We start from the raw sequence: 23,057 nt of genomic DNA, 5'->3' as shown, positions 1-23,057 counted from the left end.
CCTGGTTACGTCTTCAGTACATGACGTGGGTACTGAGGCTGCTCATGTCTCTTACATAAAATGGCATAATATTTGCATGCAATGCTTACATATCTTTGCATATACTTTAAATCATCTCTAGATTTATAATATATAATATAAACAGTTGCTATGCTATGTAATCTCTCAGATCCATATGGCAGGACTGGTGGAGTAAAAATCTCTTTCAATTGAAGAGATCAGATAGAGTCTGCAACAGGGTCAAGATTCAAGGTTCAGGAGTTAGAAGCTGTTCCACACTGGACTGCTCTTGATCCGGGCAGCCCACTGCCTGGCTGAGCTTACAGCTTTCCTCTCGAGGGAATCCAGGGTGGCTCTGTCCTGCCTTACGTAACGTCCTGGACCTCAGAATGAACCCAGATGAAACATCTGGGGCTGTTTAGTGCTGCTCTAGTGGACCAGAATCTAACAAAGGTTGGCAAACTTGGACTCTAAAAGACCAGAAAGAAAATATTGTAGGGCCCGGCGCAGTGGCGCAAGTGGTTAAAGGTCCTCGCCTTGCACGCCCGGGATCCCATATGGGCGCTGGTTCTAATCCCGGCAGCCCCACTTCCCTTCCAGCTCCCTGCCTGTGGCCTGGGAAAGCAGTCGAGGATGGCCCAAGCTTTGGGAACCTGCACCCGCGTGGGAGACCCAGAAGAGGCTCCTGGCTTCGGATTGGCATAGTATCGGCCCGTTGCGCTCACTTGGGGAGTGAATCATTGGACGGAAGATCTTCCTCTCTGTCTCTCCTCTCTGTATATCCACCTTTCCAATGAAAAAATAATAAAAATAAATCTTTAAAAAAAATAAAAAATAAATAAAAAAAAGAAAATATTGTAGAGCTTTGGGGAGCCGAGAGTCTCCACTGCAACTGTCTAACCTCCTGCAATGGTGCAAGAGCAGCTGCCAATGGCATAGAGACATATGGCCATGGCTGGATTCCTTATCATTTTATTTATGGTTGGTGAAATTTCAATTTCATATAATGTTTCATATAAAGTATGCAAATAATTACATGCTTCTGATTTTTTTTACCCACTCATTTAAAGTGTTAAAAACTATTCTTGACTAATGGGTGGGGACAAAGACAAGTAGTGAGGCAGATGAGGCTGGCAGGTTCTAGCCAAGTTCCTCAGCTCTTAGCCCATACGCAAATCACCCAACCCAGGGAGAGAGGATTGGGAGGTAAAGTCTTGCATAGCAGCCCCATAAATGAGAGTGGTGACTGAGGGTAACATGATCCCTCTCATCCTAACATAAATGATAGAATTAACAGGTCCATAGAAGTGTACTTTACAGCAGTTATCCTGAAAAGTTGTAGGTTTGCTACTATAAGCTAGTGCTTAACTCAGCCAGAATCTCCTCCCAAGAACTGCTCTCAGAATTTGGAGCAGACTTTGAAAAGCCACAGTGACAGTACTTTCTAAAGGTGAAGCTGACTTCTAGAAAGAGCAAAAGCAAAACGAAACCCAGCCTAAGCCTAAAGAATCATTTCCACATCAACATGTCAGTCACAGCTACTACTGTTCTTTCAGAGTCAGGCTGGTAAACATAGGCATGTGGTCACGCGAAATAAAGATGCTTTTGTTAGAAATCACTCAGAATTATAAAATGAGACTGCTACAAACTCATACTTAGAAGTCTAACATATTCGTTAACTTTTGAGTATTGCCAGCCAATGACAAACATTTTTAAAATTGCTGTCAATATTCAAAAGTCAAATATTTCAGTTAAAAATTCATTCTTTGCTTGTCTTGCAACAAATAGGCTTGATTCTGCTAAAGCAATCACTGGCCAAGAGTGTCCCCTGTGGACAAGAGCATGTCAACAATTTGAGTTGTCCTCCAAAAGTTCATGTGTTGAGAACTGACATTCCAAGTTCATGTTAGTGGTATCTGGAGATAGGGGCCTTTGGGAGGTCATGAAGATGAGACAAACTCCCCCCATCTACCATGTGGCACTAGCGGCTTTCTAAGAAATGAAAAGAGAGCTTGCAAGCACACTGGCTCTTTCTTTTCATGCCAAGCTGGTTGGTTGCTGCAGGGAAGACCCTCAGCAGATGCTAGCGCCATGCCCTTGGTCTTCCCAGACTCCAGATCTGTGAACCAAATAAACTTTCAATCTTTCTGTCTTGGTCTCAGGTACTTTGTTACAGTAACAGAAGATGGTTTAAGACAGAACCGCAGGTTTTTTTCCATAGTCCCTAAAAGGCCCTATTGGTGCTAGCACAGTAGCAGCTGCCATATTAAGTGTGGTTTATGGATTTTTCACTAATGCCAAAAAAAGATTAGTACATCACACGGTGCAAAAGTAAAAAAATGATGCAACAAACTGTCCAGTAAAAGGCTTTTTTTGTTCTCATCTTCACCCAACATAAGTAAGCATTTGTATTTATTTTTCGCTTCTTGCTTAATAAAGGTAACACAATATGTACTTTCTTTTCTGCCTTTCTTTCTTCATTTAGAAAATGTCCTGGGAATTAATCTAAGCAGCGCACAGAGAATTTCCTCATTCATGTGTTCTTATCTAGATCAGTTTATTTAATTGATTCTAAGTTTATGGACCTGGGTTATATAGTCTTTTGCTTTTACACATATGCTGCAAGGAATGCCTGTACATGTCATTAAAGATGAAGAGGTCTGTTGGGGAGGAGAAATTCCCACAAGGAGGATTGCTTAATCAAAAGGTAAATAAATACATTTGTAATTTTTCCAGATTATGCCAAGCTGCTTTTCATGTGGGTTGTATCAGTTCCACACGCCACACGGCAATGTAAAAACATGTCTGTTCGCTTTCAGCTTCCCCAAGAGTGTGTTGTCAAACTTTCAGAGCTTTGGCATTGTGACAGGTAAAAATTATACTTCTGCATTTTTCTGTAATTTTTGTTTATAATTCAGAGATCTTTCCCCATATTCTGAAGCAGCACTTATATTTCTTGAAGAGAATTATTCTTTCCATTTTCCTATTGGGTTCTTATTTCTGTTATTGGGATTCTTGTTAAAATTCTTATTTTTCCATATCAATTATTAGAAGCACACTATACATAAATAGTATCATGTACATATATATTAAAGATCAAGTAGCTATGATATGTTTTGCAAATCCTTTTTATTTCCCAAGTTACCACTTATCTTTAGTTCTTTGATTATGGTGTTTTCTGTTGCTGTTTGTCATATAGAAGCTTTGCTGTTGTTTCACATACCTTGAAAATTCACTGAAATTTACTTATTATTTGCTTTTGAGTTACTGTTTGAGAAAGGACCTTCTCAATTCTAACATTAAAAATGATTTTTCCTCATACTTTTCTTCAGTGAATTTAGCTTCCTTTAAAATATATATAATTATTTGTTCCCTTTAGTGTCATGAAGGTGCACACTGTGAGACTAAAATTCTTTTTCTCACTTGTTCCAGAGGGTGGGCCCACTGTTCCCACACGGATGTGAGATGCTGTCTTGAATCATATACTAAATTGCTGCACTGGATATTTCTAAATGTTCTGTTCCATCCCAACAATTTATTCACATTCCAAGTTGTTTTAATTACTCAGACCTTGATTATGTTTTCATATTTGGTAGAACTAGTCATCCACTTTATTCTTCTGTCTCATACATTATCTTGCTGTGTACACTTGTTTATTTCTCTAGATGAATTTTGGAATAAGTTTGTGTACTTTCAGGGGGAAAAAAAAACCCTACTGATATTTTTATGTTGGGGTAGGATGATATTGATTAATTGGAAAAGTTAATTCATTATAAGGCTAAATTTCACATACCAAAACATGGTTTTTTTTTTCCATGTTTGAATTTTTTGCAGTTTTGAAGAGTTGACCCCCAGCTATCTTTTTTCCCCCAACTTTCTTAATATAAAAGATAAAAGTACACACACATAGGTTTTTGCATATCTTTTCTTCCATTATCTATTGCAACAGTTTATTATTTGGATATAAAAACCTATGGATTTTTTTATAATAATTTTATAATTTAATTCGCATTCAATTCCATTATTCTTTGCAGAAGGTAGATGACTCAACAGATTCTATTGGATTTTCCAACTACATGATCATATGTTCTCAATGCAGTCAAACATTTACTCCCTAACATTTTGAGACCAGATTTCCCGGTTTAATTGCCCTGGCTAATTCACTTGGACAATGTGAGACACTAGTGGTAAGTGAGCATCCCAGTCTTTTTTTTTTTTTTTTAAGATTTATCTATTTTTATTGGAAAGGAAGATATACAGAGAGGAGGATCTTCTGTCCAATGATTCATTCCCCAAGTGACTGCAATGGGTGGAGCTGAGCCAATCCGAAGACAGGAACCAGGAGCTTCTTCCGGGTCTCCCATGCAGGTGCAGGGTCCCAAGGCTTTGAGCCCTCCTCTACTGCTTTTCCAGGCCACAGACAGGGAGCTGGATGGGAAGCAGGGCTGCCGGGATTCGAATTGGTGCCCATATGAAATCCCAGTGTGGGCAAGGCAACAACTTTAGCTGCTAGGCTACCATGCCAGGCACAACCATCCCAGTCTTAATACTAATTTTAGCAAGGTCATTTCCCTATTTAGCAGAAAGCTGGGTTTTGGAGTGAAAGATACAAATTGCATTTTATCATACTATGGAATAAGCCACTGATTTCCATTATAATGATATAAAGTATAGGTGCTAAATTTTGTCAAATGCCTTCTCACTATTTTAATCATTGAGTTATATTTAAGCTCCTTGAATTTATCATTTGTATTAGCAGCCTATACATTAAAACAGGTCTGACTTTCTTGTTAGGAAGTGCTCAGGACATTTTGTTCGATGTCCTGGGAACAGAAAGTGGTCCCTCAAATGCAATTACCGTGAATACATATTGACCACTCTCAGTGTATCATTATACTTTTTCTGTGTTCAGTTTTATATGTGCAAAATGCTTAGGTGCTCCAGCTTTTGTGCAGCTAAAGAAAAGATTATAAAACTAGCAGAATATTAGCAAAGGTGAAAGATATAGAGTTGGACAGCAGATTAGCTGTTGAGTAGAGAAACAAGACGAATATGAGTGACAAAGAGAAAAGAGACAGGAGAAAAAACATCTCATTCAGGAGTTAGTGGCTCAATTTTTCTCTAGTCCCCACCCCTCATCAGTTCCTTGCTCTAGTTACAGCTCTAGGTCAGTGGTTTCCTAGACTCACGCAGGACCCCTTTTAGGTAGTTTATCCCCAGAGTACTCACATATTTTTAAAGATTCAATGTACTTTCTTGGAAAAGAAACAAGCACAGGCAATTAAAGAAAAATAAACAGCTGAGATTGCATCAAGCTAAGAAGCTGCTGCACTGTAAGAAGCAACCAACAGAATGGGAGAAAAACATCTGCAAACTATGTAATTGATAGCAGATTAATACCCAAGATCTATGAAGAGCTCAAGAAACTTAACAACAACAACAAAAATCAAGTTAAGAAATGGGCAAAGGGATTCCGGCTTGATAGCATAGTGGTTTAAGTCCTTGCCTTGCATGCACCAGGATCCCATATGGGCACCAATTCTAATCCCGGCAGCCATGCTTCCCATCCAGCTCCCTGTCTGTGGCCTGGGAAAGCAGCTGAGGATGGCCCAAAGCCTTGTGACCCTGTACCTGCATGGGAGACCCAGAAGAGCTCCTGGTTCCTGGCTTCAGATTGGCTCAGCACCAGCCATTGCGGCTGCCTGGGGAATGAACCATCGGATGGAAGATCTTCCTCTTTGTCTCTCCTCCTCTCTGTATTTCTGACTTTCCAATAAAAATAAATCAATCTTAAAAAAAGAAGAAGAAATGGGCAAAGGATATGAACAGGCAATTTTCAAAAGATGAAATTCAGCAGGCACATGAAAAAATGCTCAGATCACTAGCCATTAGGAAAACGCAAATAAAAGCCACAATGAGGTTTCTCCTCATATCAGCTAGAATGTTATCCATGGGGGTGGGGGAAACAGCAAATGCTGGTGAGAATGTAAACTAATATTGCCACTATGGAGGCCAGTTTGGAGGTTCCTAGAGATCTGATAATATACCTACCACTTCTGGCAATTTATCCAAACAAAAGCAACTAAGCATATGAGAGAGTTTCTTGTACATCCATGTTTATTGTCTGTGTCTTTGGCTCAGGCACCCTATTTGGATGTTCGGTCGCATTCCAGCTACTCCATTTCCAATCCAGCTCCCTGCTAATCACTTGGGAAAGTAGCCAAGGAAGGCTCAAGTCGTTGGTCCCCTGTACCAACATGGAATATCCAGAAGAAGCTCCTGACTTCTGGTTTCAGATCAGCCTAGCTCTGTCTGTTGCGGCCATTTGAGGAGCAAACCAGTGGATGGGATATTTGTCTCTCTGTCTCTCCTTCTCTCTGTAAGCCTGCCCTTCAAATAAAAATAAATAAATCTTTTAAAAAATGAAAGTTATGTCACTATAAAAATTTTGGAGAAAGAAGGAAGCAGGGGGTGGGTGGAGAATGTGTGCAGGAGAGAGGGTAGCATGGGAAGTATTACTGAGCCCCTAAGTCTGCAATGTGAAATATGAGCAATTTGTTCACTTTATATAAACAAAATAAGTTATAAAAAAGATTAAGTGTATTTGACTATACCAAATTAACTGTAGTTAAATAATAATTATCTTGCCTTTTTGAAACAGTCATTTACAGCTGCCAACCACTTTCTGGTCAGAATGTGCTAATCAGGCTTACCATGCTGAGCTGATGTACTTTCAGCCAGAAGTACAGAAACGTGAGTGTCAGCCTGGAGGAGGCTAATCTTGGATAAACAATACAATCTGGAAGGCTCCATGAAATGCTGACATCAGTTGGCACAACGCTTATTTCTTTGTTCCTTAGATCTCTAAGGACATAGGATCTTGGGGTGACTACCTCAGATCTTACTCTCATTCAAGATCTGTGTTAGACAAGAACAACAGGGCAAGGTGCATACCTACCTCCATGATAAATGCAAAAATGCTTCAAAAAGTTCAAGGAAAATTTATATTATGAAAAAATCATGTATGGACTTAAAAAACAATTCATGAACCAAAGTAAGTTTATCTTTTCCTATTTATTTTAAATTGGTCTATTCATGTTATTTCAGAAGTAGAGACAGGAAGATCTCCCATTTGCTGGTCAAATGCCTACCATAGCCAGGGCTGGGTGCAACCAAAGCTGAAGTCAGGAACTCTGGAGTCAGGAGAACTCAGTCTAGGTCTTGAGCCAACACCTGTGACCTCCCAGGGGGTACATTAGCAGGAAACTTGAATTAAGAGCCTAACCAGGAACTGAACTCAGGCACTCTAACACGGATACTTGAGGCCCTGCCTGCATCTCAGTTGTGGGGTCAGATGTCTGATTCTGAGCTTATCTTAATTCTTCATTCCCCATGAACACTTTGAAGAACCTTGCACAAGTTCATCATCTTAAAATTTCTCTACTGGAGGTATTTAATGATTTACAAACCCAAACCAGCGGCTGAGTTGGTGATATGGTAGGCAAATCCTCCATCTGTGGTGCAGGCATCCCACATGGACATTGGTTAGAACCCCAGTTGTTCCACTTCTGATCTAGCTCTCAGCTGATGGCTAAGGAAGGCTTAGAAAGTGCAGGATGGGTCACCTGGAAGAAGCTTCTGGCTCCTTTCTTTGAATCAGTTTATCTCAGCTGTTGCTGCCAGACCGTCTATACCAAAAGCAGAGTTAAAAATACAAAACCTTGCCTGCTCTTAAAATACAGCAGGGTAAAAGACCAAGATGCAGAAGGGTGAATTCCCCCCAAGGAAATTTCATCATCAGCCATTAGTCCATTTTTTCAAATTTTTGCTGAAGTTCAGATTTTAACATGATAATATTGGTGAAAAAAAAAAAACAAATGAAGCCAGGAATGGGAAAATGTGAAGGCACATTTGGAATGTGAAGCACTTGCGTGTAGTTTTAAAAGCATTTCAGATTGGGTTAGGTATTTAAAAGCTTCTGACAGAGAAGCTTTAAGTGGACTTATCTTCTGCCACCTAGGATCCCAAAGCACAGCTGACACCTGATTCAAGATTCCAGTGCTGAAATCCAAACCAGTTCTCCGCAGCTGCAGCAGCTGCCATGGGAAGGACTGCAATATGCTCCAAATTACCAAGTTAAAGATCAGCAAAAGCAAAGGAACTAAAACTGAAAAGATTTCTGAAAGCCTCTACAGCAGTGTTTTCTTAATTCTTTGGTTGGAGGATGGGGTTTTCCGTGGAACCCCTATGAGAACCTACTGGAAACCGACAGACTCTTCTCGTAGATAAATGTGACTGCTAGGGAGCATACCAACCATTCTGGGGTTCCACACACTCCCTGGGGCCCAGGTGGAGAGGTGCCAGCTCGGTATTGCACACCTTAGCTTCCATACTCCTGTTTGGAGCTGCTGGAGACCCAGGCGCACTCTGTGCAGTTCATAGGTCCCAGATGAGCGCCACATTGTGGGGTGACTGTTTTCACATCAATGAAGGCAATTAGACTCGCAGCCTTGTGTAGATAAGCTCAGCCAGGTGAAAGCCTTTTCGCTAAATAGTGCCAGGGAGAGAATTTCTTCCTGGAGGAAATCTGCTCTCTTTCAGGACCTACTTCCCCTCCATCCCTTCAGAGAGCTTAAGAAGGTCGCTGTGGCTGCGTTCACACCAGCAAGCGAAAACTTTGGTCGGAAGTCATAAAACAAAGAAGGATCTTAAAACACTGCTTCCCCACCCTCCAACCCACGCCCCCAGACTCAAGCGATGTTATGGGTGGAAGACGCCTGTCCCCATCCTCTGACAGATGAGGAAACTGATGCCAAGGGTTCAGGTGGTTGCCAAGGTGACATGTCCAGCCAGGTTCAAAGCCAGGGCCCTCTCCATTGAGCCTCGCCTCATGGCCAGGGGCAAAAGAGGGCGCCAGACACCCCCTCCGCGCACCTCCCGTCTCCCACCCGGCGGGGGCGCCACGGGGAGCCGAGCCCCGCCTACCGGCACCATGGAGTAGGTCATCATCATGAGCATGTCCTGGCTCTCCGCGCGGAGGTGCGTCACGGGCTCCCCGCCGTGGCTGCGCTTGTTGCGCGCGGCGCTGGCCGGGTCGGCGGGCGGCGCGGGCGGCCGGCGGGGCGCACGGCTCAGCTCGATGAGAAAGGCGCGGAGGGCGGCGTCCTCGCGCTGTTCTCGACCCCGTTGTGCCTCCAGCGCCCGTAGCGCCACGCTCAGGCCTCGCCACTGGCACAGCGCAAACACCGTGCCCACCGCGTTGAGCGCCGAAAGCAGCGCCACGGTCGCCAGGGCGCCGCGCAGCCCCCAGCCCGCGGGCCCGCGCCCCCGTTCCTCGCCGTGGGCCATGCTTTGCGCGCCTCTGGCGAAGCAGGGCAGAGTTTGACCGCCTCCCGTTAGGGCAGGCTTTATACGCACGGGGCAAACCGTGGGCTGGTGGCAGCGCCGTGAGTCACGCTGCCCTTTGGCCTGGCTGGCGGGGCGGGTGGGGGACAGCAGTGGTGGCGCCCGAGCAGCCCCCGAGGGACAGACTGGCAGAGGAGTAGAGGAGCCAGTGCAGACAGCGCGTGGAGGAGGGGCGAGCATGGCTTGCGGCTCTCAAGGCTTGGCCTGGGGGTGCAGCGAACTGGCAAAGCCGAGCCGCCTCTTCCCTCTTCTGTCTGCTCTGCCGTGGGCACTGTTGTGGCCCGGACAGGCAGAGAGAGGGGTCAGACTGAGGGGGAGGGCAGGAATTCTTGGAGCCTGAGAAGTCTGTGGATTCCACCTCCTTCTCTCCCAACACTGCTTCTTTGGAGAAAAGGAGCAGCATGCCCAGATGCCAAGGCGCGTGGCTGTCCCCAGGAAGTATGTTGCTGGCCCGCAGCCCCAGTACCCTTAACACGCACACTCACTTTCTGTGTGTGTGTGTGTGTGTGTGTATTGGATGGGCGAGGACAGGAGGCAGTGGTGTTGGAGTATTAAACAACGACCACCCATCAGAACTGGAAAAGCCCAAGCCTGCTTTGCAAGCAGGTGACAACCCTGATGGGAGCCATCCAAGATTCGACGAGCCAAGACCAACTCCCCCCATTCCTTGTCCGACAGGACCCGGGCCTGGGCTGTGGCCAAAAGCCTTCAGGAACCAGGAGACCTGGCTGTGAAGCCATTCTGTGCTGCCCACTCCCTCCATCCCCCCTTCCCCCATGCTCATGTCCTAGCATCAGGCTGCAGCATTATCCAACTGAAGAGCTCCGAGCCTGGCCAGGCTGGGTCCTCCCCAGCCTGCCTTGTGGCTGTCCCCCACCTCCTATGGCCCTCTTCACACAGCACGCTTATTTCCTGGTTCAGCTGCGCACTCTGCCTCAGGGGTCACTGCCTGCCTCTGAAACACTTCTGAGCTTCCACCTTGGGTCTCCCCACTCACAATCTTCCTTTTCCTAGGATAGTGCTGCTTTCCTGGGGGCCAGGACCTACAGGAAGCCCTGTCTCTAGAGTAAGACCCAAACAGGGACCCGCAACTCATGGAGGGAGACAGTCATTCTCTGCTATCAAGCCGGCTGGTGCATTCAAGAAGCTGGCACCTGGAACCTGGCAGCCACAGTGGTTTCAGCACTGGGGAGACCAATAGGATGTTGGAGGATTACACACCCTTCTTCATCTAAGGATAGGAGCTTTGTGAGCATCTACACCTCAAAGATGTGCCTGCGATGCTTACAGTTGGGGGATGACACAGGCGAGAAAGCCTTGGTGGTTTGAGATCTCTTGCACCCTGCTCTCCAAGGTGAGCCAGCATAGGGTCTTTGAGGAAAATTATATTTTAGGTCAGAAGTTCTGAGTCAAGATCTGGATGACCTCGCTTTATCAGGAATCCAGATGAGGTATTCTTACAAGAGCACCCAGGGATTAGAAAAAGTGTACATGAAAAAAAAAAAAAACTGTGTGAATGTCCATGTGGCTCATATAGGACCCTGACTATGGGGATATTCTAGACAGAGAGGATGCCAATGATGTAACTGCTTCTTTCCAATGAGTCTAGCAGCTGCCGCCTAACTGAAGATTTGCTATGTGTTTTTGTCAAGTATCATTATCTCTCCTCATTCAGCCACCAGGGCCAATGGGAAGAAGTCACCAAGAGCAGAGCTGGGGCTCAGCACCACCAAGATCTTCAATTCAGTAAACATTTACTGAGCATTTTGTGTGTCCGGCACCGTGATGGCCACTGGAGATACAGAAGTGAGCAAGACAAGCATCTCACAATGCAAGCAGTTAGAACACCATGGGGCTTTTACTTTCTTGCTTCTTCTTTTTAAAATCCTAAGCTCTATTACTATTGCTGTTAACTGATCACCTGTCACCAACACTCACTATCTCCAATGGAAGGAAAGGCTACATCTTGTCTAACCCATCATCCTCATCATAAAGTATACTCCCTAGCTTGAAATCAGTATTCAGTAATTACTTGTTGAATGAGTGAATGATTATATGAAGGAAAGGCTGAGCAGTGATGACATGTTTGTGCAGGACAATGTATGGTGGTGGTGGTATGTCACAGAACTGGTCCTTTGTATTTCCTAAAAGGCTGGCTGTCCAGTGGTTGGAAGAGTGTGTTGAGACTTGAAATATTTCCTGCCTCAGTTCAACACCAGTATATGGAGTGGGACTAAAACTCATTTGGAGCCAACACCAGGTTCTTTCAGACAACTATAGGTCAGCCCAGGAAATGGCAGTGTCTTGGCATGTAGGAGATAAAACGTGTGTTAGCACCCCTGGCAGGCTGGGTGGATGAAGGGCTGGGGATATTGCACTGGGGCCAAGAGAGGGGGTAGAATAAGCATGAAGAAAAGGGCAAACTCCTTTCCCATGAGCTCTTTCCCAGGTCCTTCCCGTCTTTTCCTGTGTAGGGTTGCAAGGCAGGTTCCTTCCCTCAGCCCTTACTCCAAGGTGCCTGTATCCAAGCAGCAGCCTTGCTATGTGCTCTCTTCTCGCTTTCCTTTCCTGTCCTCTGTCTACTATCTTCTTTCTGCCCAAGGGCTATGCATCAACATTTTCCTTCATTAATCCAACTCAGAACTGTCCCCTTGGAAGGCTTAGCTTAGCACTCCCTTTCTCAGAAAGCCTTACCTTCTGCCCACCCCCTAAACCTCCTGAATATTACAAGCTTTCAGGGCTCAGTAATTATGAGCATGGACTTTGGGATCAGGTAAACATGAGCTTGGAGCTGCTCTTCAACCATGTGAAGAGCAGGTCTCTAACACTGAGTGGCCAACGGTGTGCCTATATCATACAATGGTGAAGATTTAAGGAAAAAGTATCATATGAAGCATCAACATGTAGCAACTGTTCAGCGTGGGTTAGTGTTGTTAGATCTGGCCTGTATGCATGCACAGAAGCTCAGAGTGTGCCCTGTACTGCTCACTAACACCTTAGCTCTTTCACATCTCTGTTCTTCAGTTTCAGGCATAGAATGAATGCTCATGGCAGGGACCTACCTTCACCATGTCCCTCACAGCAGGAACTTGTACCACAAAATACTTGATTAACCGATTGGCTAATTAATCACATATCTTGCTGTTTTTTGAGAGACAGGTTTTTAAATGCATGGTGGACTGGGGCTCTTGTCTGAACACAGTGGCTCTGACATTGGTTATATGGGTCCCTGCAACCTGTGGACTCCTCAGCCTCTTGAAACATCTTGAGAGGCAGATGTCTGCATACTCTGTCCTGCCTGGTACTTCTCAGGATGGGTGGGACTTTCTATTTGTTATTAAAAAAAAAAAATGTTAGCAATCAATCTGGGCTGTTTTGTTGACATAGGGGCTTCGACTAAAGTAGGGGAACAGGGAGATATCTGAATTTCCTTTTCTGAAAACCAAAGAAGCAAGAACATTGTGTGCTATCTTTACAATGAGAAGTGGATTTTTTCCATTAAAAGACAGATGCTTCATTTCCAAAGGTTAAATAGGATGGTCCTTAAGAAATGACTCCAGCTAGTTAACTTTGGGGCTATGGAGAATGAAATCCAATTCAAGATTATACTGCAACTGCAGCTCTACAGCAAATCCTCCTGATCATCAAGTGAGTAATTGTCCTTTAAGGCCCAGCATTGGGTATTTGGGACTCCTGTGATGAGAGTGGCAGCTAGGCTGTGACTTCTGATGTGGCTTTGCTGCCTTCCCACCCCCCCCCCACTCCACCCCACCCCACCCCACCCCCCACTGCCCCATGCTGCTGATTACAGAGAAAAGCTCTCTCAAAGTTGCCACCTGTCTATTTCCCAATTTCCTTCGCCTTCAACTCTGCATGTCTGTGCCTTCATCGCAAGAAACACCAAATCATCCACTCACAGCCAGCAATTCTTTTTCTTTCATTTGTCCATTCATTTATCCATTAGCCAACAAATGGAAATTGGGCACGTACTATATGCCAAGGATTAAACAAGATATACAAATAGAATGAGGAGGAAAAATAGTTTTTCTTTCTGAAGCCTGTCGCCTAAGTGAGGACACAGAAAAGGACTATGTCACCCCAGACATCCAGATATCATTCCAAAAGAGACCATGACATCAATGTTCTAAAGGACATGAGTGTAATTCTTTGAGATCTTGCTACTGAGTGGTCTGTGCTGGACTTGTAGGGTAGATGGGGTACGCAAAGATCTTCCTGAGCCAAGGCTGCCTGAGCTGTAGTCTGGAGATGAGTAGCTGATAATCAGGAAGGGGAGCTGTGGGAGGAGTGCAGGCTGAGAGAACAGCATGTTCAAGGCCCAAGGTAGTAGGTAGCATGTTTATTTGCGTAACCACATGGAGGGCAATGTGGCTGATGTGCAGAGAGCATCAGGAGCAAGAAGGGCGTGGGAAGAGGCTGTGTCAGGGCCCAGAAAGATATGACATTGTAGGATTGGAATTAGTATAGTAAAAACAATGGGAAGCTAAGGAGTTTTACCTGTGTGGGTGAAGGGGAGGTTTGGGGGCTAGTAAAAGAGGGAGGACTGGGTAGAGGGGTGACACATTTTCATGGCGGATTATCTTTTATTGCCAGAATTAGCAGTGGCTTCAGGGACACTTCAATCTCTATTAGGGTCAATCTCCTTTCCAAATAAAGTGTTGAGTTAAAAGAAAAAAAAAAAAAGAGGCTTCCTTTGCTTTCATCTGCACATATAAAGACAGCTGAAAACCAGAACTTTGAATAGACATTTAAATAACTGGCTATTCCTGATACCAGCTAGGGCTTTTGTGTGATACCCAACATGATTTTGCATTTTCTTAAGGGTCAGCCTTTGGCATTTCAATGTGAGCATATCAAATCTGGTTATCTCTGGGATTGGGAGTAAAAACATGATATTGTTTGCTTGTGAGGATCTGGTATAACAAGGACAGGTAATGACAGATTTCCATCAGTCAGAATTACAGGGTCTTAGCTCAGTTAGGTGTGGAGCTGTCCATGTTGGTAGCAGAGATGCTATGTCAAATCCCCCATACCCAATCTATCTTTTCTTTCTTTGTGACAGACATACTCATTCTTACCCCCCACTAGTGTATCTACTGTCACAGCCTGGGTTATGTGTAAGCACATGCTGGTATAAATTTTAGAGTACAAGATGTTTACTAGGGGATTAGCCTCTAGGAAGGAAGGGGTGAAGAGAAGCAGGATTGGGCAGAGAGAAAAAGCAAAATTAAGGCAGCCATGAAAAGCACTGGCCAAACCACTGCAGAGCTCTGAGTTAGAGCTGTCCATGGAGTGTCCCTTGCTAGAGCATAATCACTGGGCTTTTACCCTTATCTCACTTGGCACAGGGCAGATGTGGAAGGGTGCAGGGAAGACACACAAGCCTCCACTCTCTGTGGTCAATCCTTCCTTGAAGGAGGACCCAGGCCACATCTCCCCATCTATACCAACAACCTGCTGAGCACTGGAGACAAGCCTGCAAATCCCAACATAATAAATTTTAAATCGTAGCCATGTCAGACTGTGGAGATTGTCTCCATTTGCACCAAGAGTTACAGCCTTTCTGCAAATAAGAAACTGATTGTCTCCAGAAACAATGAAAATATAAAGAGACATTCTAAGAGTGGATTCTGGGAGATCATGGGACTCAATCATGAACTTGAAACTGCTAAGTCCGCGGAAGTAAGCTAATACTGCAAAGCCACTTAGGAAATTTGAGCCATTGTTTTTGAGTGGATGAAACAAAACCTTATGTGTGCAGACTACTTTGGTTTGCAAAGTGCTTTCTCATGTCATTCGAGTCCCCTAATAAGCCTGCGAAGTGGGCAGGACAGGTATATAACCATTTCCCTATCCTCAGCTGCTAGTGTTTTCCAGGGTTTGCCCCTCTTTCTCTGCAGAGGACTACCCCCTTGGTAATCTCATCTATTTCCAAAGTTTCTGACCACCACCTACACTTCAAACCTTCCACCTGTAGCCCAGGCCTCTCTTTTTATGCTCACAAATGATAACTACCAATGTTGTAGCTCCACTTGGAAACCTACAAGGACCTCAAAATCAACATGTCCAAATCTTCCCCAAGTTTTCTGTTCTTACATTTCCTAACACAACACAACACAACACAACACAACACAACACAACACAACAAACAAACCTCATCTACATGATGGAAGAAAGTATAGGTATTTTCTTTTTCATTGTTCATTGCCCTATGCAAGATATGGCACTTCCTGTTAAAGCTTCCCAAGTGGACTTGAAGATAGTTCTCTATACCTGCTCACCTTGTAACAGTTCCCTAATCTTTGGCCTTGACCTGGCTGCCCTTCCTGTTACATTTCTCCCAGGCACACTACTGAAACCCTTTCTCTAAAGACCCCTCTCTGTTGTATAAGAGGCCTCGAGCCTGATCGCTCACATGGACATCTGAAAAGGACTGGAAGTCTCAGACTCAGCCGACTCGCTGATGGTGCTTTGTGGGGACTCCCTTACTGTTTGCCATTGCCTAGTTCCTGCTGAGTCTGGAAGGGATCCTGGGCATCCACGCTGGAACCTTGTGACTGAGAGCTCCACAGTAGAGTGGACTAAGAGCTGTGACAGTGGAGAAGCCAGAGCCCAAGACCAGAGGGCAGAAGGCAGGCCAGGGCAGCAACATGACCCAGACTTGTGTGGGAGTAGTATTAGGGTGCTTCACAGCTAATAAGATATATAGGGAAAGAGATTTATTTTAAGGAACTGGCTCACATGATTACATAGGCTGACAAGTCCTAAGACCTGTCGGCTGAGTCAGCAAACTGGGACGCCCCGGACAGTTGGTAGCTCTATTCTGAAGTCCAGCAGAGTTAAGACCCAGGAAAAGCTAATTCTGTTAGGTACATCGAAAAACAGGAAAAGCTGATGTCTCAGTGTGAAGGCTAACAGGAAGGAAGAACTCTCATTCTTGGGGAACAATTGGCTTTTTTGTTCCATTCAAGTCTTTGACCAATGTTAGTGGGCTCACCCATAGTAGGGAGAAAAACTTCTTTCCCTGGAGTTTACTAATTCAAGTGTTACTCTCCCGCTAAAGTGCATAATTATTATTTAGCATTAATCAAAAATCTAGGGAAAAAAGTTTCAGAAGATGGAAATGCAAATTCACCTGATATGATCACTACTCACTGATTACATGCATCCAATTATCACATGGAACCACATAAATATATACAAAACAAGTAAGTAAATAATGGAGGAATCAATATTTTAAAAGCCTATGAGAGGACCCAGCACAGAAGCCTAGTGGCTAAATCCTTGCCATGCACACCTGGGATCCCATATAGGTACCAGTTCATGTGTTGGCTGCTCCACTTCTTTTCTAGTTCCCTGCTTGTGGTCTGGGAAAGCAGTATAGCATAGTTCAAAGCCTTGGGACCCTGCCACCTGCATGGTAGACCCACAGGAAGCTCCTGGCTTCGGATTGGCTCAGTTCCAGCTGTAGTGGCCACTTGGGGAGTGAACCAGCAGATGGAAGATCTTTCTCTCTGTCTCTCCTTCTTTGTGTAAATCTGACCTTGCAACAAAAACTAAATCTTTTTTAAAGCCTATGGGAACATTAAATTTAAAAACAAGTTTATTATGGTGCTAGGAAAAAAAAGAGGCCAATCTCTTCTATGAAAAAAATAAAGAAATAAAACTAAAGATACACTCAGGATGCTTGATCACAGATTTGGGCACCACATGTCCAATCAAGTTGGCCCATAAACTCTCACGGGGAGCAGTTCCGGGATTAGCTGGGTCCTAATTCCAGTGTCTGGAAGAGAAGTCTAATTTACTCAGCCACACAGAAACCTGCCCTTTGACTCACGGTTCCCATTGAGGGCAGTCCGGGGAGTACTTTCAGAAGTGTACGGAGGCATTCATTACAATCACATTTAGTCATGATGGTGACAGAGCGGTGCTGCTCACGTTTGGTGGACAGGGGCAGGGATGTCAGATGCCTTGCGGAGGTTAAGATACACCTCACTGACTGTCCCACATGACTTCCAAGTGTCCCGTTACTTGTTTACATCTGCGAAAGTTCTGTTCATAAGCAGCTGGGTCCGGCACTGAAACATCCATGTCACAGCAAAGGATTTTTGCAGTTTTCACATACACTGAAGTTTTTAGGAATGCCACATTGATTAGCGTTAGTACATTTCTTTTTAGGACTCTACTGAGAATTTTTTTCACAATTCTAGAACACAAAGTTTGAGACATCCTTAAAACCTGTCAATCTGTGTGCTTCTCTTCTTTGTGCGCTTGTCTATTACATTCACAATGATTCTGTACATATGTGGATGATAAAATTGAAATCAATGTGGATTTTTCATAACATGTACTTTTCCTTGAGCTTTCTGAAGATCCTGCCTGCATGGATTTCAAAATTTTTTTGCACAAAAACAATCTTGCCTTCCAATTTTATTTTCCATGAGCTTTTTGAAGTCCTCTCATAATTAGTCTTCCTGTGTAGTCGTATACAAGTTGCAGGTCTCAAAATACTTTTCTATTAACTGGCTTTTCTTTATTCCTTGATTATAACATAGTGAATACCCTATAAATTTTTGATATTACAGATTGGGGTAGAAATTTTATGTATGGGTAGATTACATTTTCTACAGGTTTCACTGCAGCACAACAAAGGAAGAGTTACAGTTTGTCACAAGAAAGGTCACTGAGTTGGGGAAGTAGCTGACAGTCATTATTGTAATGAAACTAGCACCATGGAAGAAGCACGTATCTGTTTTCTGGCCTGCAGCTTTGCTCTATGGAAATTGTGTATAGTGAAGACATTGGGCTCCCTAAACCTTCTACTTTTATGAACCATCAGAAACTAACAGGTTGCCAAACAACTAACTGGCAGATTTGTCCTAACCCTCATCATCACCGAAATATTTCCCTGTTCAATCAAGGGATGGAAAGACCGAGAGGTGCCATATTTAGATCTTCCTAAGATCTGGCAGGATGGCCCCTCAGAAGTTCTTCTGATTAGTGGTGTCTTGAGCAAGCACTGTCCCCTATTTTTTGTTCTGCCTACCTACGATTGCTTCACCTTAGCTGGTTTTTGTGAATTCTTCTCTTTTCATATGAATTATTAACTCTTTGGTTGTACACTGTAGTAAGGTATTCATTATGAGTGTCAAATGAGGGGGGCTAGCATGGCAGCTTACAGGTTACTCCTCTGCCTGCAGTGCTGGGGTGCCGGTTGTTCTACTTCCCATCCTGCTTTCTGCTTATGACCTAGGAAAGCAGTGGGAGATGGCTTAAGTCCTTGGTACCCTGCACCCATGTGGGAGACCCATAAGAAGCTCCTGTCTCCTGGCTCTGGATACACTCTGCACTGGCTGTTGCAGGCATTTCAGGAGTGAACCAGTGGATGAAGGATCTTTCTCTCTTCTCTTTCTGTAAATCTGCATCTCAGATAAAAGAAAATCTTCAAAAAGGACCGAAAAAAAGAAGAATGTCAAATGAATGAATAAACAAATACATTATTCTGGATGAATGAACGAATGCATGTATGCTCTGGGGGAATATCTGATGGCTCCACTAATTTACTCTTTTGAGTTGGTAGAAATCAAGTAGCAGGGGCTACTTCATCTTTCTCCCCAGCCAGCTCACCAGCTGAGCCCCTACTGGTGCCCTGGGCTTTAATTGGGAGTTTAATTAGTCTTGGCACTTGATTGTGAAAGAAGTGATGAACAGCAATGAACACAAGTGGAGAGATGTGGGCTGTCACTAGCCCGACAAATGGTGCCACGTATCACCCACTGGCTTCCATTTGGGGCTGGATTAAGTCCTATGTAGCTTAACGTTAGAAGTATTGCTTCTTTCAAGATTTTCGGCCAGTAAGACATTCTATTGATTTTTCTAAATCCCAAAATGGCTGCTTTTGGATGATTTGAAGTGCAAAAAATGTTGGTAGGGTGTTGTAAGCAGGAGACAAACAGTTCTGGATTGGATTCAAAAGGCTGGTTTGGACCCCTGATGTTTCCATCAACCATCCAAACAGCCATGGACAAGTCAGTCATATTTCCAGGTTGGAAGATCTACAAGTTCATCAAATGCAGTAAAACAGCTGCCTAGAGGAATCACAGGGCTGTGTGCTTGCCATGCTAGGAAGCTAACACACCTGAGCTTTCAGATGTCCCGTTGCACGAGCCCCTCCCAAGGCTCTGTGTCTTGTTTTGTCACTTGGTGTCATTCTCCTAAAGCTGGGTGTCGTATTAGGGTTTCCTTCAGGTTCAAGTTCCTGTTTCATGCCAAGGGACTTAAGGGCATTTTCTGTTATACAACTCTTCAAAAAGCTCAAGGAAAAATGGAATTAAAAGATAAGCTTACTTTGGTACAAAAAATTCTGAAGTCTACACATACAAGGGTCTTGCAAAAGGGGATGGAAAATACATAGGATGAAAAACTGTACATGTGTTTCCAATTATGCTCTGTATCAAAGCAAACACCCTTTAATTTCATTTGCCACGAACTCTTTGAAGTACCCTCATATTTCCTAACTGGAGAGTTCTGAGCTTTCAGGACACCACTGTGTTTTGTGTACACTGCTCCTTTCTTAATGTACTTAGCATGATTTGGACAAATCTGATTTAAAAAGAAAACTCAGAGTAAAAGTCTGGACATCTGGGATTTTCCAACATAATAAATAAACTTGAGCTGCAGTCTCTATTTCATTGTACTTGAAAATTCTACCAACAGGAATTCTGTGACTCTAAGGTCCATGTTGGGCTATTAACTTTGCTCCAGTCTCATTTCTTATCTCAGATTTTCAGACATTTGACTCTAATGGTGCAGGTGTACTTCTCTGCCTTTGTTTTCCTAGAAGAGCCTTGCTTCCGGCCACTTGGAAGTCTGACCCTGGGATGGACAGAAGCTAACTATGCATTAAGCTGCAATGATCAGTAGAAGTAGTACTAACTCGGCAACAGTCTACTCTATAGATATAGGGCATGGTCCCTAGTGTTATCCTTTGCTAACCCCAAGAGGATAGAACAGAGAAAGTAAATAGTGGATGAGGTAAACATGTTCAGACTGCAAAGTCCTTCCAGTGGAATCTTTCCAGCCTTCTCAGCGCCTGCCAGAAAAAGGCATGCACAGGACATCTGACCTCAGTTTACTCTTTAGAACCACCGACAAGGGCCTTGCCTTGCAGCAACTTGATTTGGGCACCCACCCTAATCAGAGACATTTTATCTGGACTGGGAATTCACTTAATTTTTTTTTTCCTGTCACTGGAATTTTGTTCCCTTTGAAAGGTGAAGGCTGGGGGAGGAGGAGGAGGAAGTATTTCCGTTCTCTATTCTCCTTTATCATTTTCATCAGAAATGAGGTCTTCAGCTCCTCTTTTGTGTCAAACACAAACCTAAGAGTTTTCTTGCTTTGCCTCTGACTTTTATTTTTCCAATACACAGTCACTTCCACCTCAGAGTTAAAACCCACATGGCTACCTCAGTCAGTAAGGACCCCTGATCAGCGGGCAGCTTCAGTGGAGTTTCTTGCATTTAACTCCACTTGTCTCAAAATTTTTAAATTTATGCTTTTTTTCTCCCATAATTTCCACATTTCCATGTGATTTGGATTTAAGTAGAGGTTTAGGTTTAAAATAGTTATTAAGTTGCCACTTATATTTTCGTTCATAAGCATGCTTAATTTGTATTAGTTATTGCCATTCCATTCTCAACCATATAAGAGCTGGGTTAAAGGAAATGGGTCAAGCCCTGCTTGGATCATTGTGCAAGTCTGTCCCACAAGATCATTAGATCAGGGCATAATAAATGTGATGGTTCCTCTATGGTATCTTCAGAATTGACTTGGTTTTATTTGCTCTTATTTTTTAAAAAAGATTTATTTATTTATTTTATTGGAAAGTCAGATATACAGAGAGAAGGAGAGACAGAGAGGAAGATCTTCCATCTGCTGATCACTCCCTGAGTGCCACAATGATTAATTTAAAGCCAGGAGCCAGGAGCTTCTTCAGGGTCTCCCATGCAGACCCAGAGTCCCAAGGCTTTGGGCCATCCTCTACTGCTGTCCCAGGCTGCAAGCAGGGAACTGGATGAGGAGTGGGCTGTCAGGACACAAACCAGCACTCACATAGGATCCCGGTGCATGCAAGGCGAGGACATTAGCCACTATCATGTTGAACCCTATTTGTTCTTATTTCTTCCATGTTAGCAAATTTTACAAAATTCTTAAACTAATTTAGCAGCAAATTGTTGCTGTTAAGCCAAACGGTAACTAGGTATCTTGAATAATTCATAGGAAGTTATGGCAATATAGATTACTAAGCTTTGGAAATGATCAGAGATGTCTACATTTACATAAACAAGCATGACCACTCTTAGGGGAACTGAATGGCTGTTTTCTAACTAGTCTCCAATGTGTGGGAATAACCCCATTCCACATGCTTTCTGATTTTACATTTGATCTTACCCAAAAGGCCAAGAGCAATGCAGCTTTCTGATTTTAAAACAGGAGCATGACTGTCCTTATGCTGCCCAATTCTAAGGGACAGATAGGCTATTCAGAAAGGACACATTTTTGTGTAGGTTAAAAGCAGATGGAGCATTGTGGAGTTGTGGGTAAGCTGCCATTTAGGGATTCTGCTTTCCACTTCAGAGTGCCAGTTCAAATCCAGGATATTTCACTTCTCATCTGGCTTCCTGCTAATGCATCCTGGGGTGGGGAAAGTGGTCATCAAAAAACTAGGTTCTTAGGCCCCTGCCATTCAAATGGAAAATTTGGATGGAGTTCTGGGCTCCTGACTTCAGCCTGGCCCAATCCTGGGTGTTGTGGACATTCAGGGAATGAAACAGTATATGTTCACCTGCATGTGTGTGTGTGTGTGTGTGTGTGTGTGTGTGTGTGTACTTTTGTGCATCAGTGCTCCTCTGCCTTTAAGCATATGAAAATATTTTTGTAAAAGGTATGGTGCAGGCATTTGGCATAGTGGTTAAGGTGCCCTTTGGGATGCCCACATCTAATATTCAAGTTGTCTGGGTTTGAGTTCTGGCTTTATTCCTGATTTCTTCTACCTGCTACTGCATACCCTGGGAAGCAGCAGGGATAGCTCAAGAAATTGGGTCCTTGGCACCCATCTGAGAGACACAGAGTAAATTCCAGGCTCCTGGCTTCAGCTTGGCCCTTCCTAGCCACAGCTGCTGTGGGCATGTGGGGACTAAGCCCACAGACGACAGATCTTTTTGGTTAAAGAGGCAGATTCCAGTATCCCCTGGCTTTTCTGCTTGGTGCATTCAAGCTCCCTCCTTCCTTTGGTCTGGGAATCTACAGTCATCTCAGCTGCAGTTCTGTAGAGAAGCCCAGCCTGTGGGTTCCAGAAATCTGGAGTGTTTTCTCGAGGCTGGCGGGAGGGTTGGAATCCACACATACCAAACTCATTTAGAATCACTGTGGCTCAGTTAGGTGATGGTGAGTGAAGCGTGGGGGAGGATGGGAAGGGAAGTTGTGGAGGAGGCACGTTTCTTTCACCCTCTCTCTCAGCAAGATTTGTCAAAGTCAGAGCTAAGATGGGGCTGATATGGGTCAAGTGGATACAGACAACCTAGAGGAGGAGGCAGACGCTGAAGAGATGCATGTTCAAATTGGTGCTGAGTTTT

General features: G+C 44.0%; 1 protein-coding gene across 1 annotated transcript in view; it reads right to left on the bottom strand.

Annotated features, from left to right (window-relative positions):
* The window catches only part of GLDN (gliomedin), a 51,082-nt gene extending 41,734 nt beyond the window's left edge, over positions 1-9,348 (bottom strand). Inside the window, exon 1 of the mRNA XM_040968449.1 lies at positions 8,986-9,348. Within this exon, the coding sequence (XP_040824383.1) occupies positions 8,986-9,348 (363 nt within the window). The remainder of the gene's footprint in view (positions 1-8,985) is intronic.
* Positions 9,349-23,057: the final 13,709 nt, after the last annotated feature.

The sequence above is a fragment of the Ochotona curzoniae genome, unplaced genomic scaffold (assembly GCF_017591425.1).
Source record: "Ochotona curzoniae isolate NIBS_2020 unplaced genomic scaffold, NIBS_Ocur_1.0 scaffold_4701, whole genome shotgun sequence".
Taxonomy (NCBI): domain Eukaryota; kingdom Metazoa; phylum Chordata; class Mammalia; order Lagomorpha; family Ochotonidae; genus Ochotona; species Ochotona curzoniae.
The sequence above is the reverse complement of the archived record's forward strand: the minus strand, read 5'-3'. Positions and strand labels throughout refer to the sequence as shown.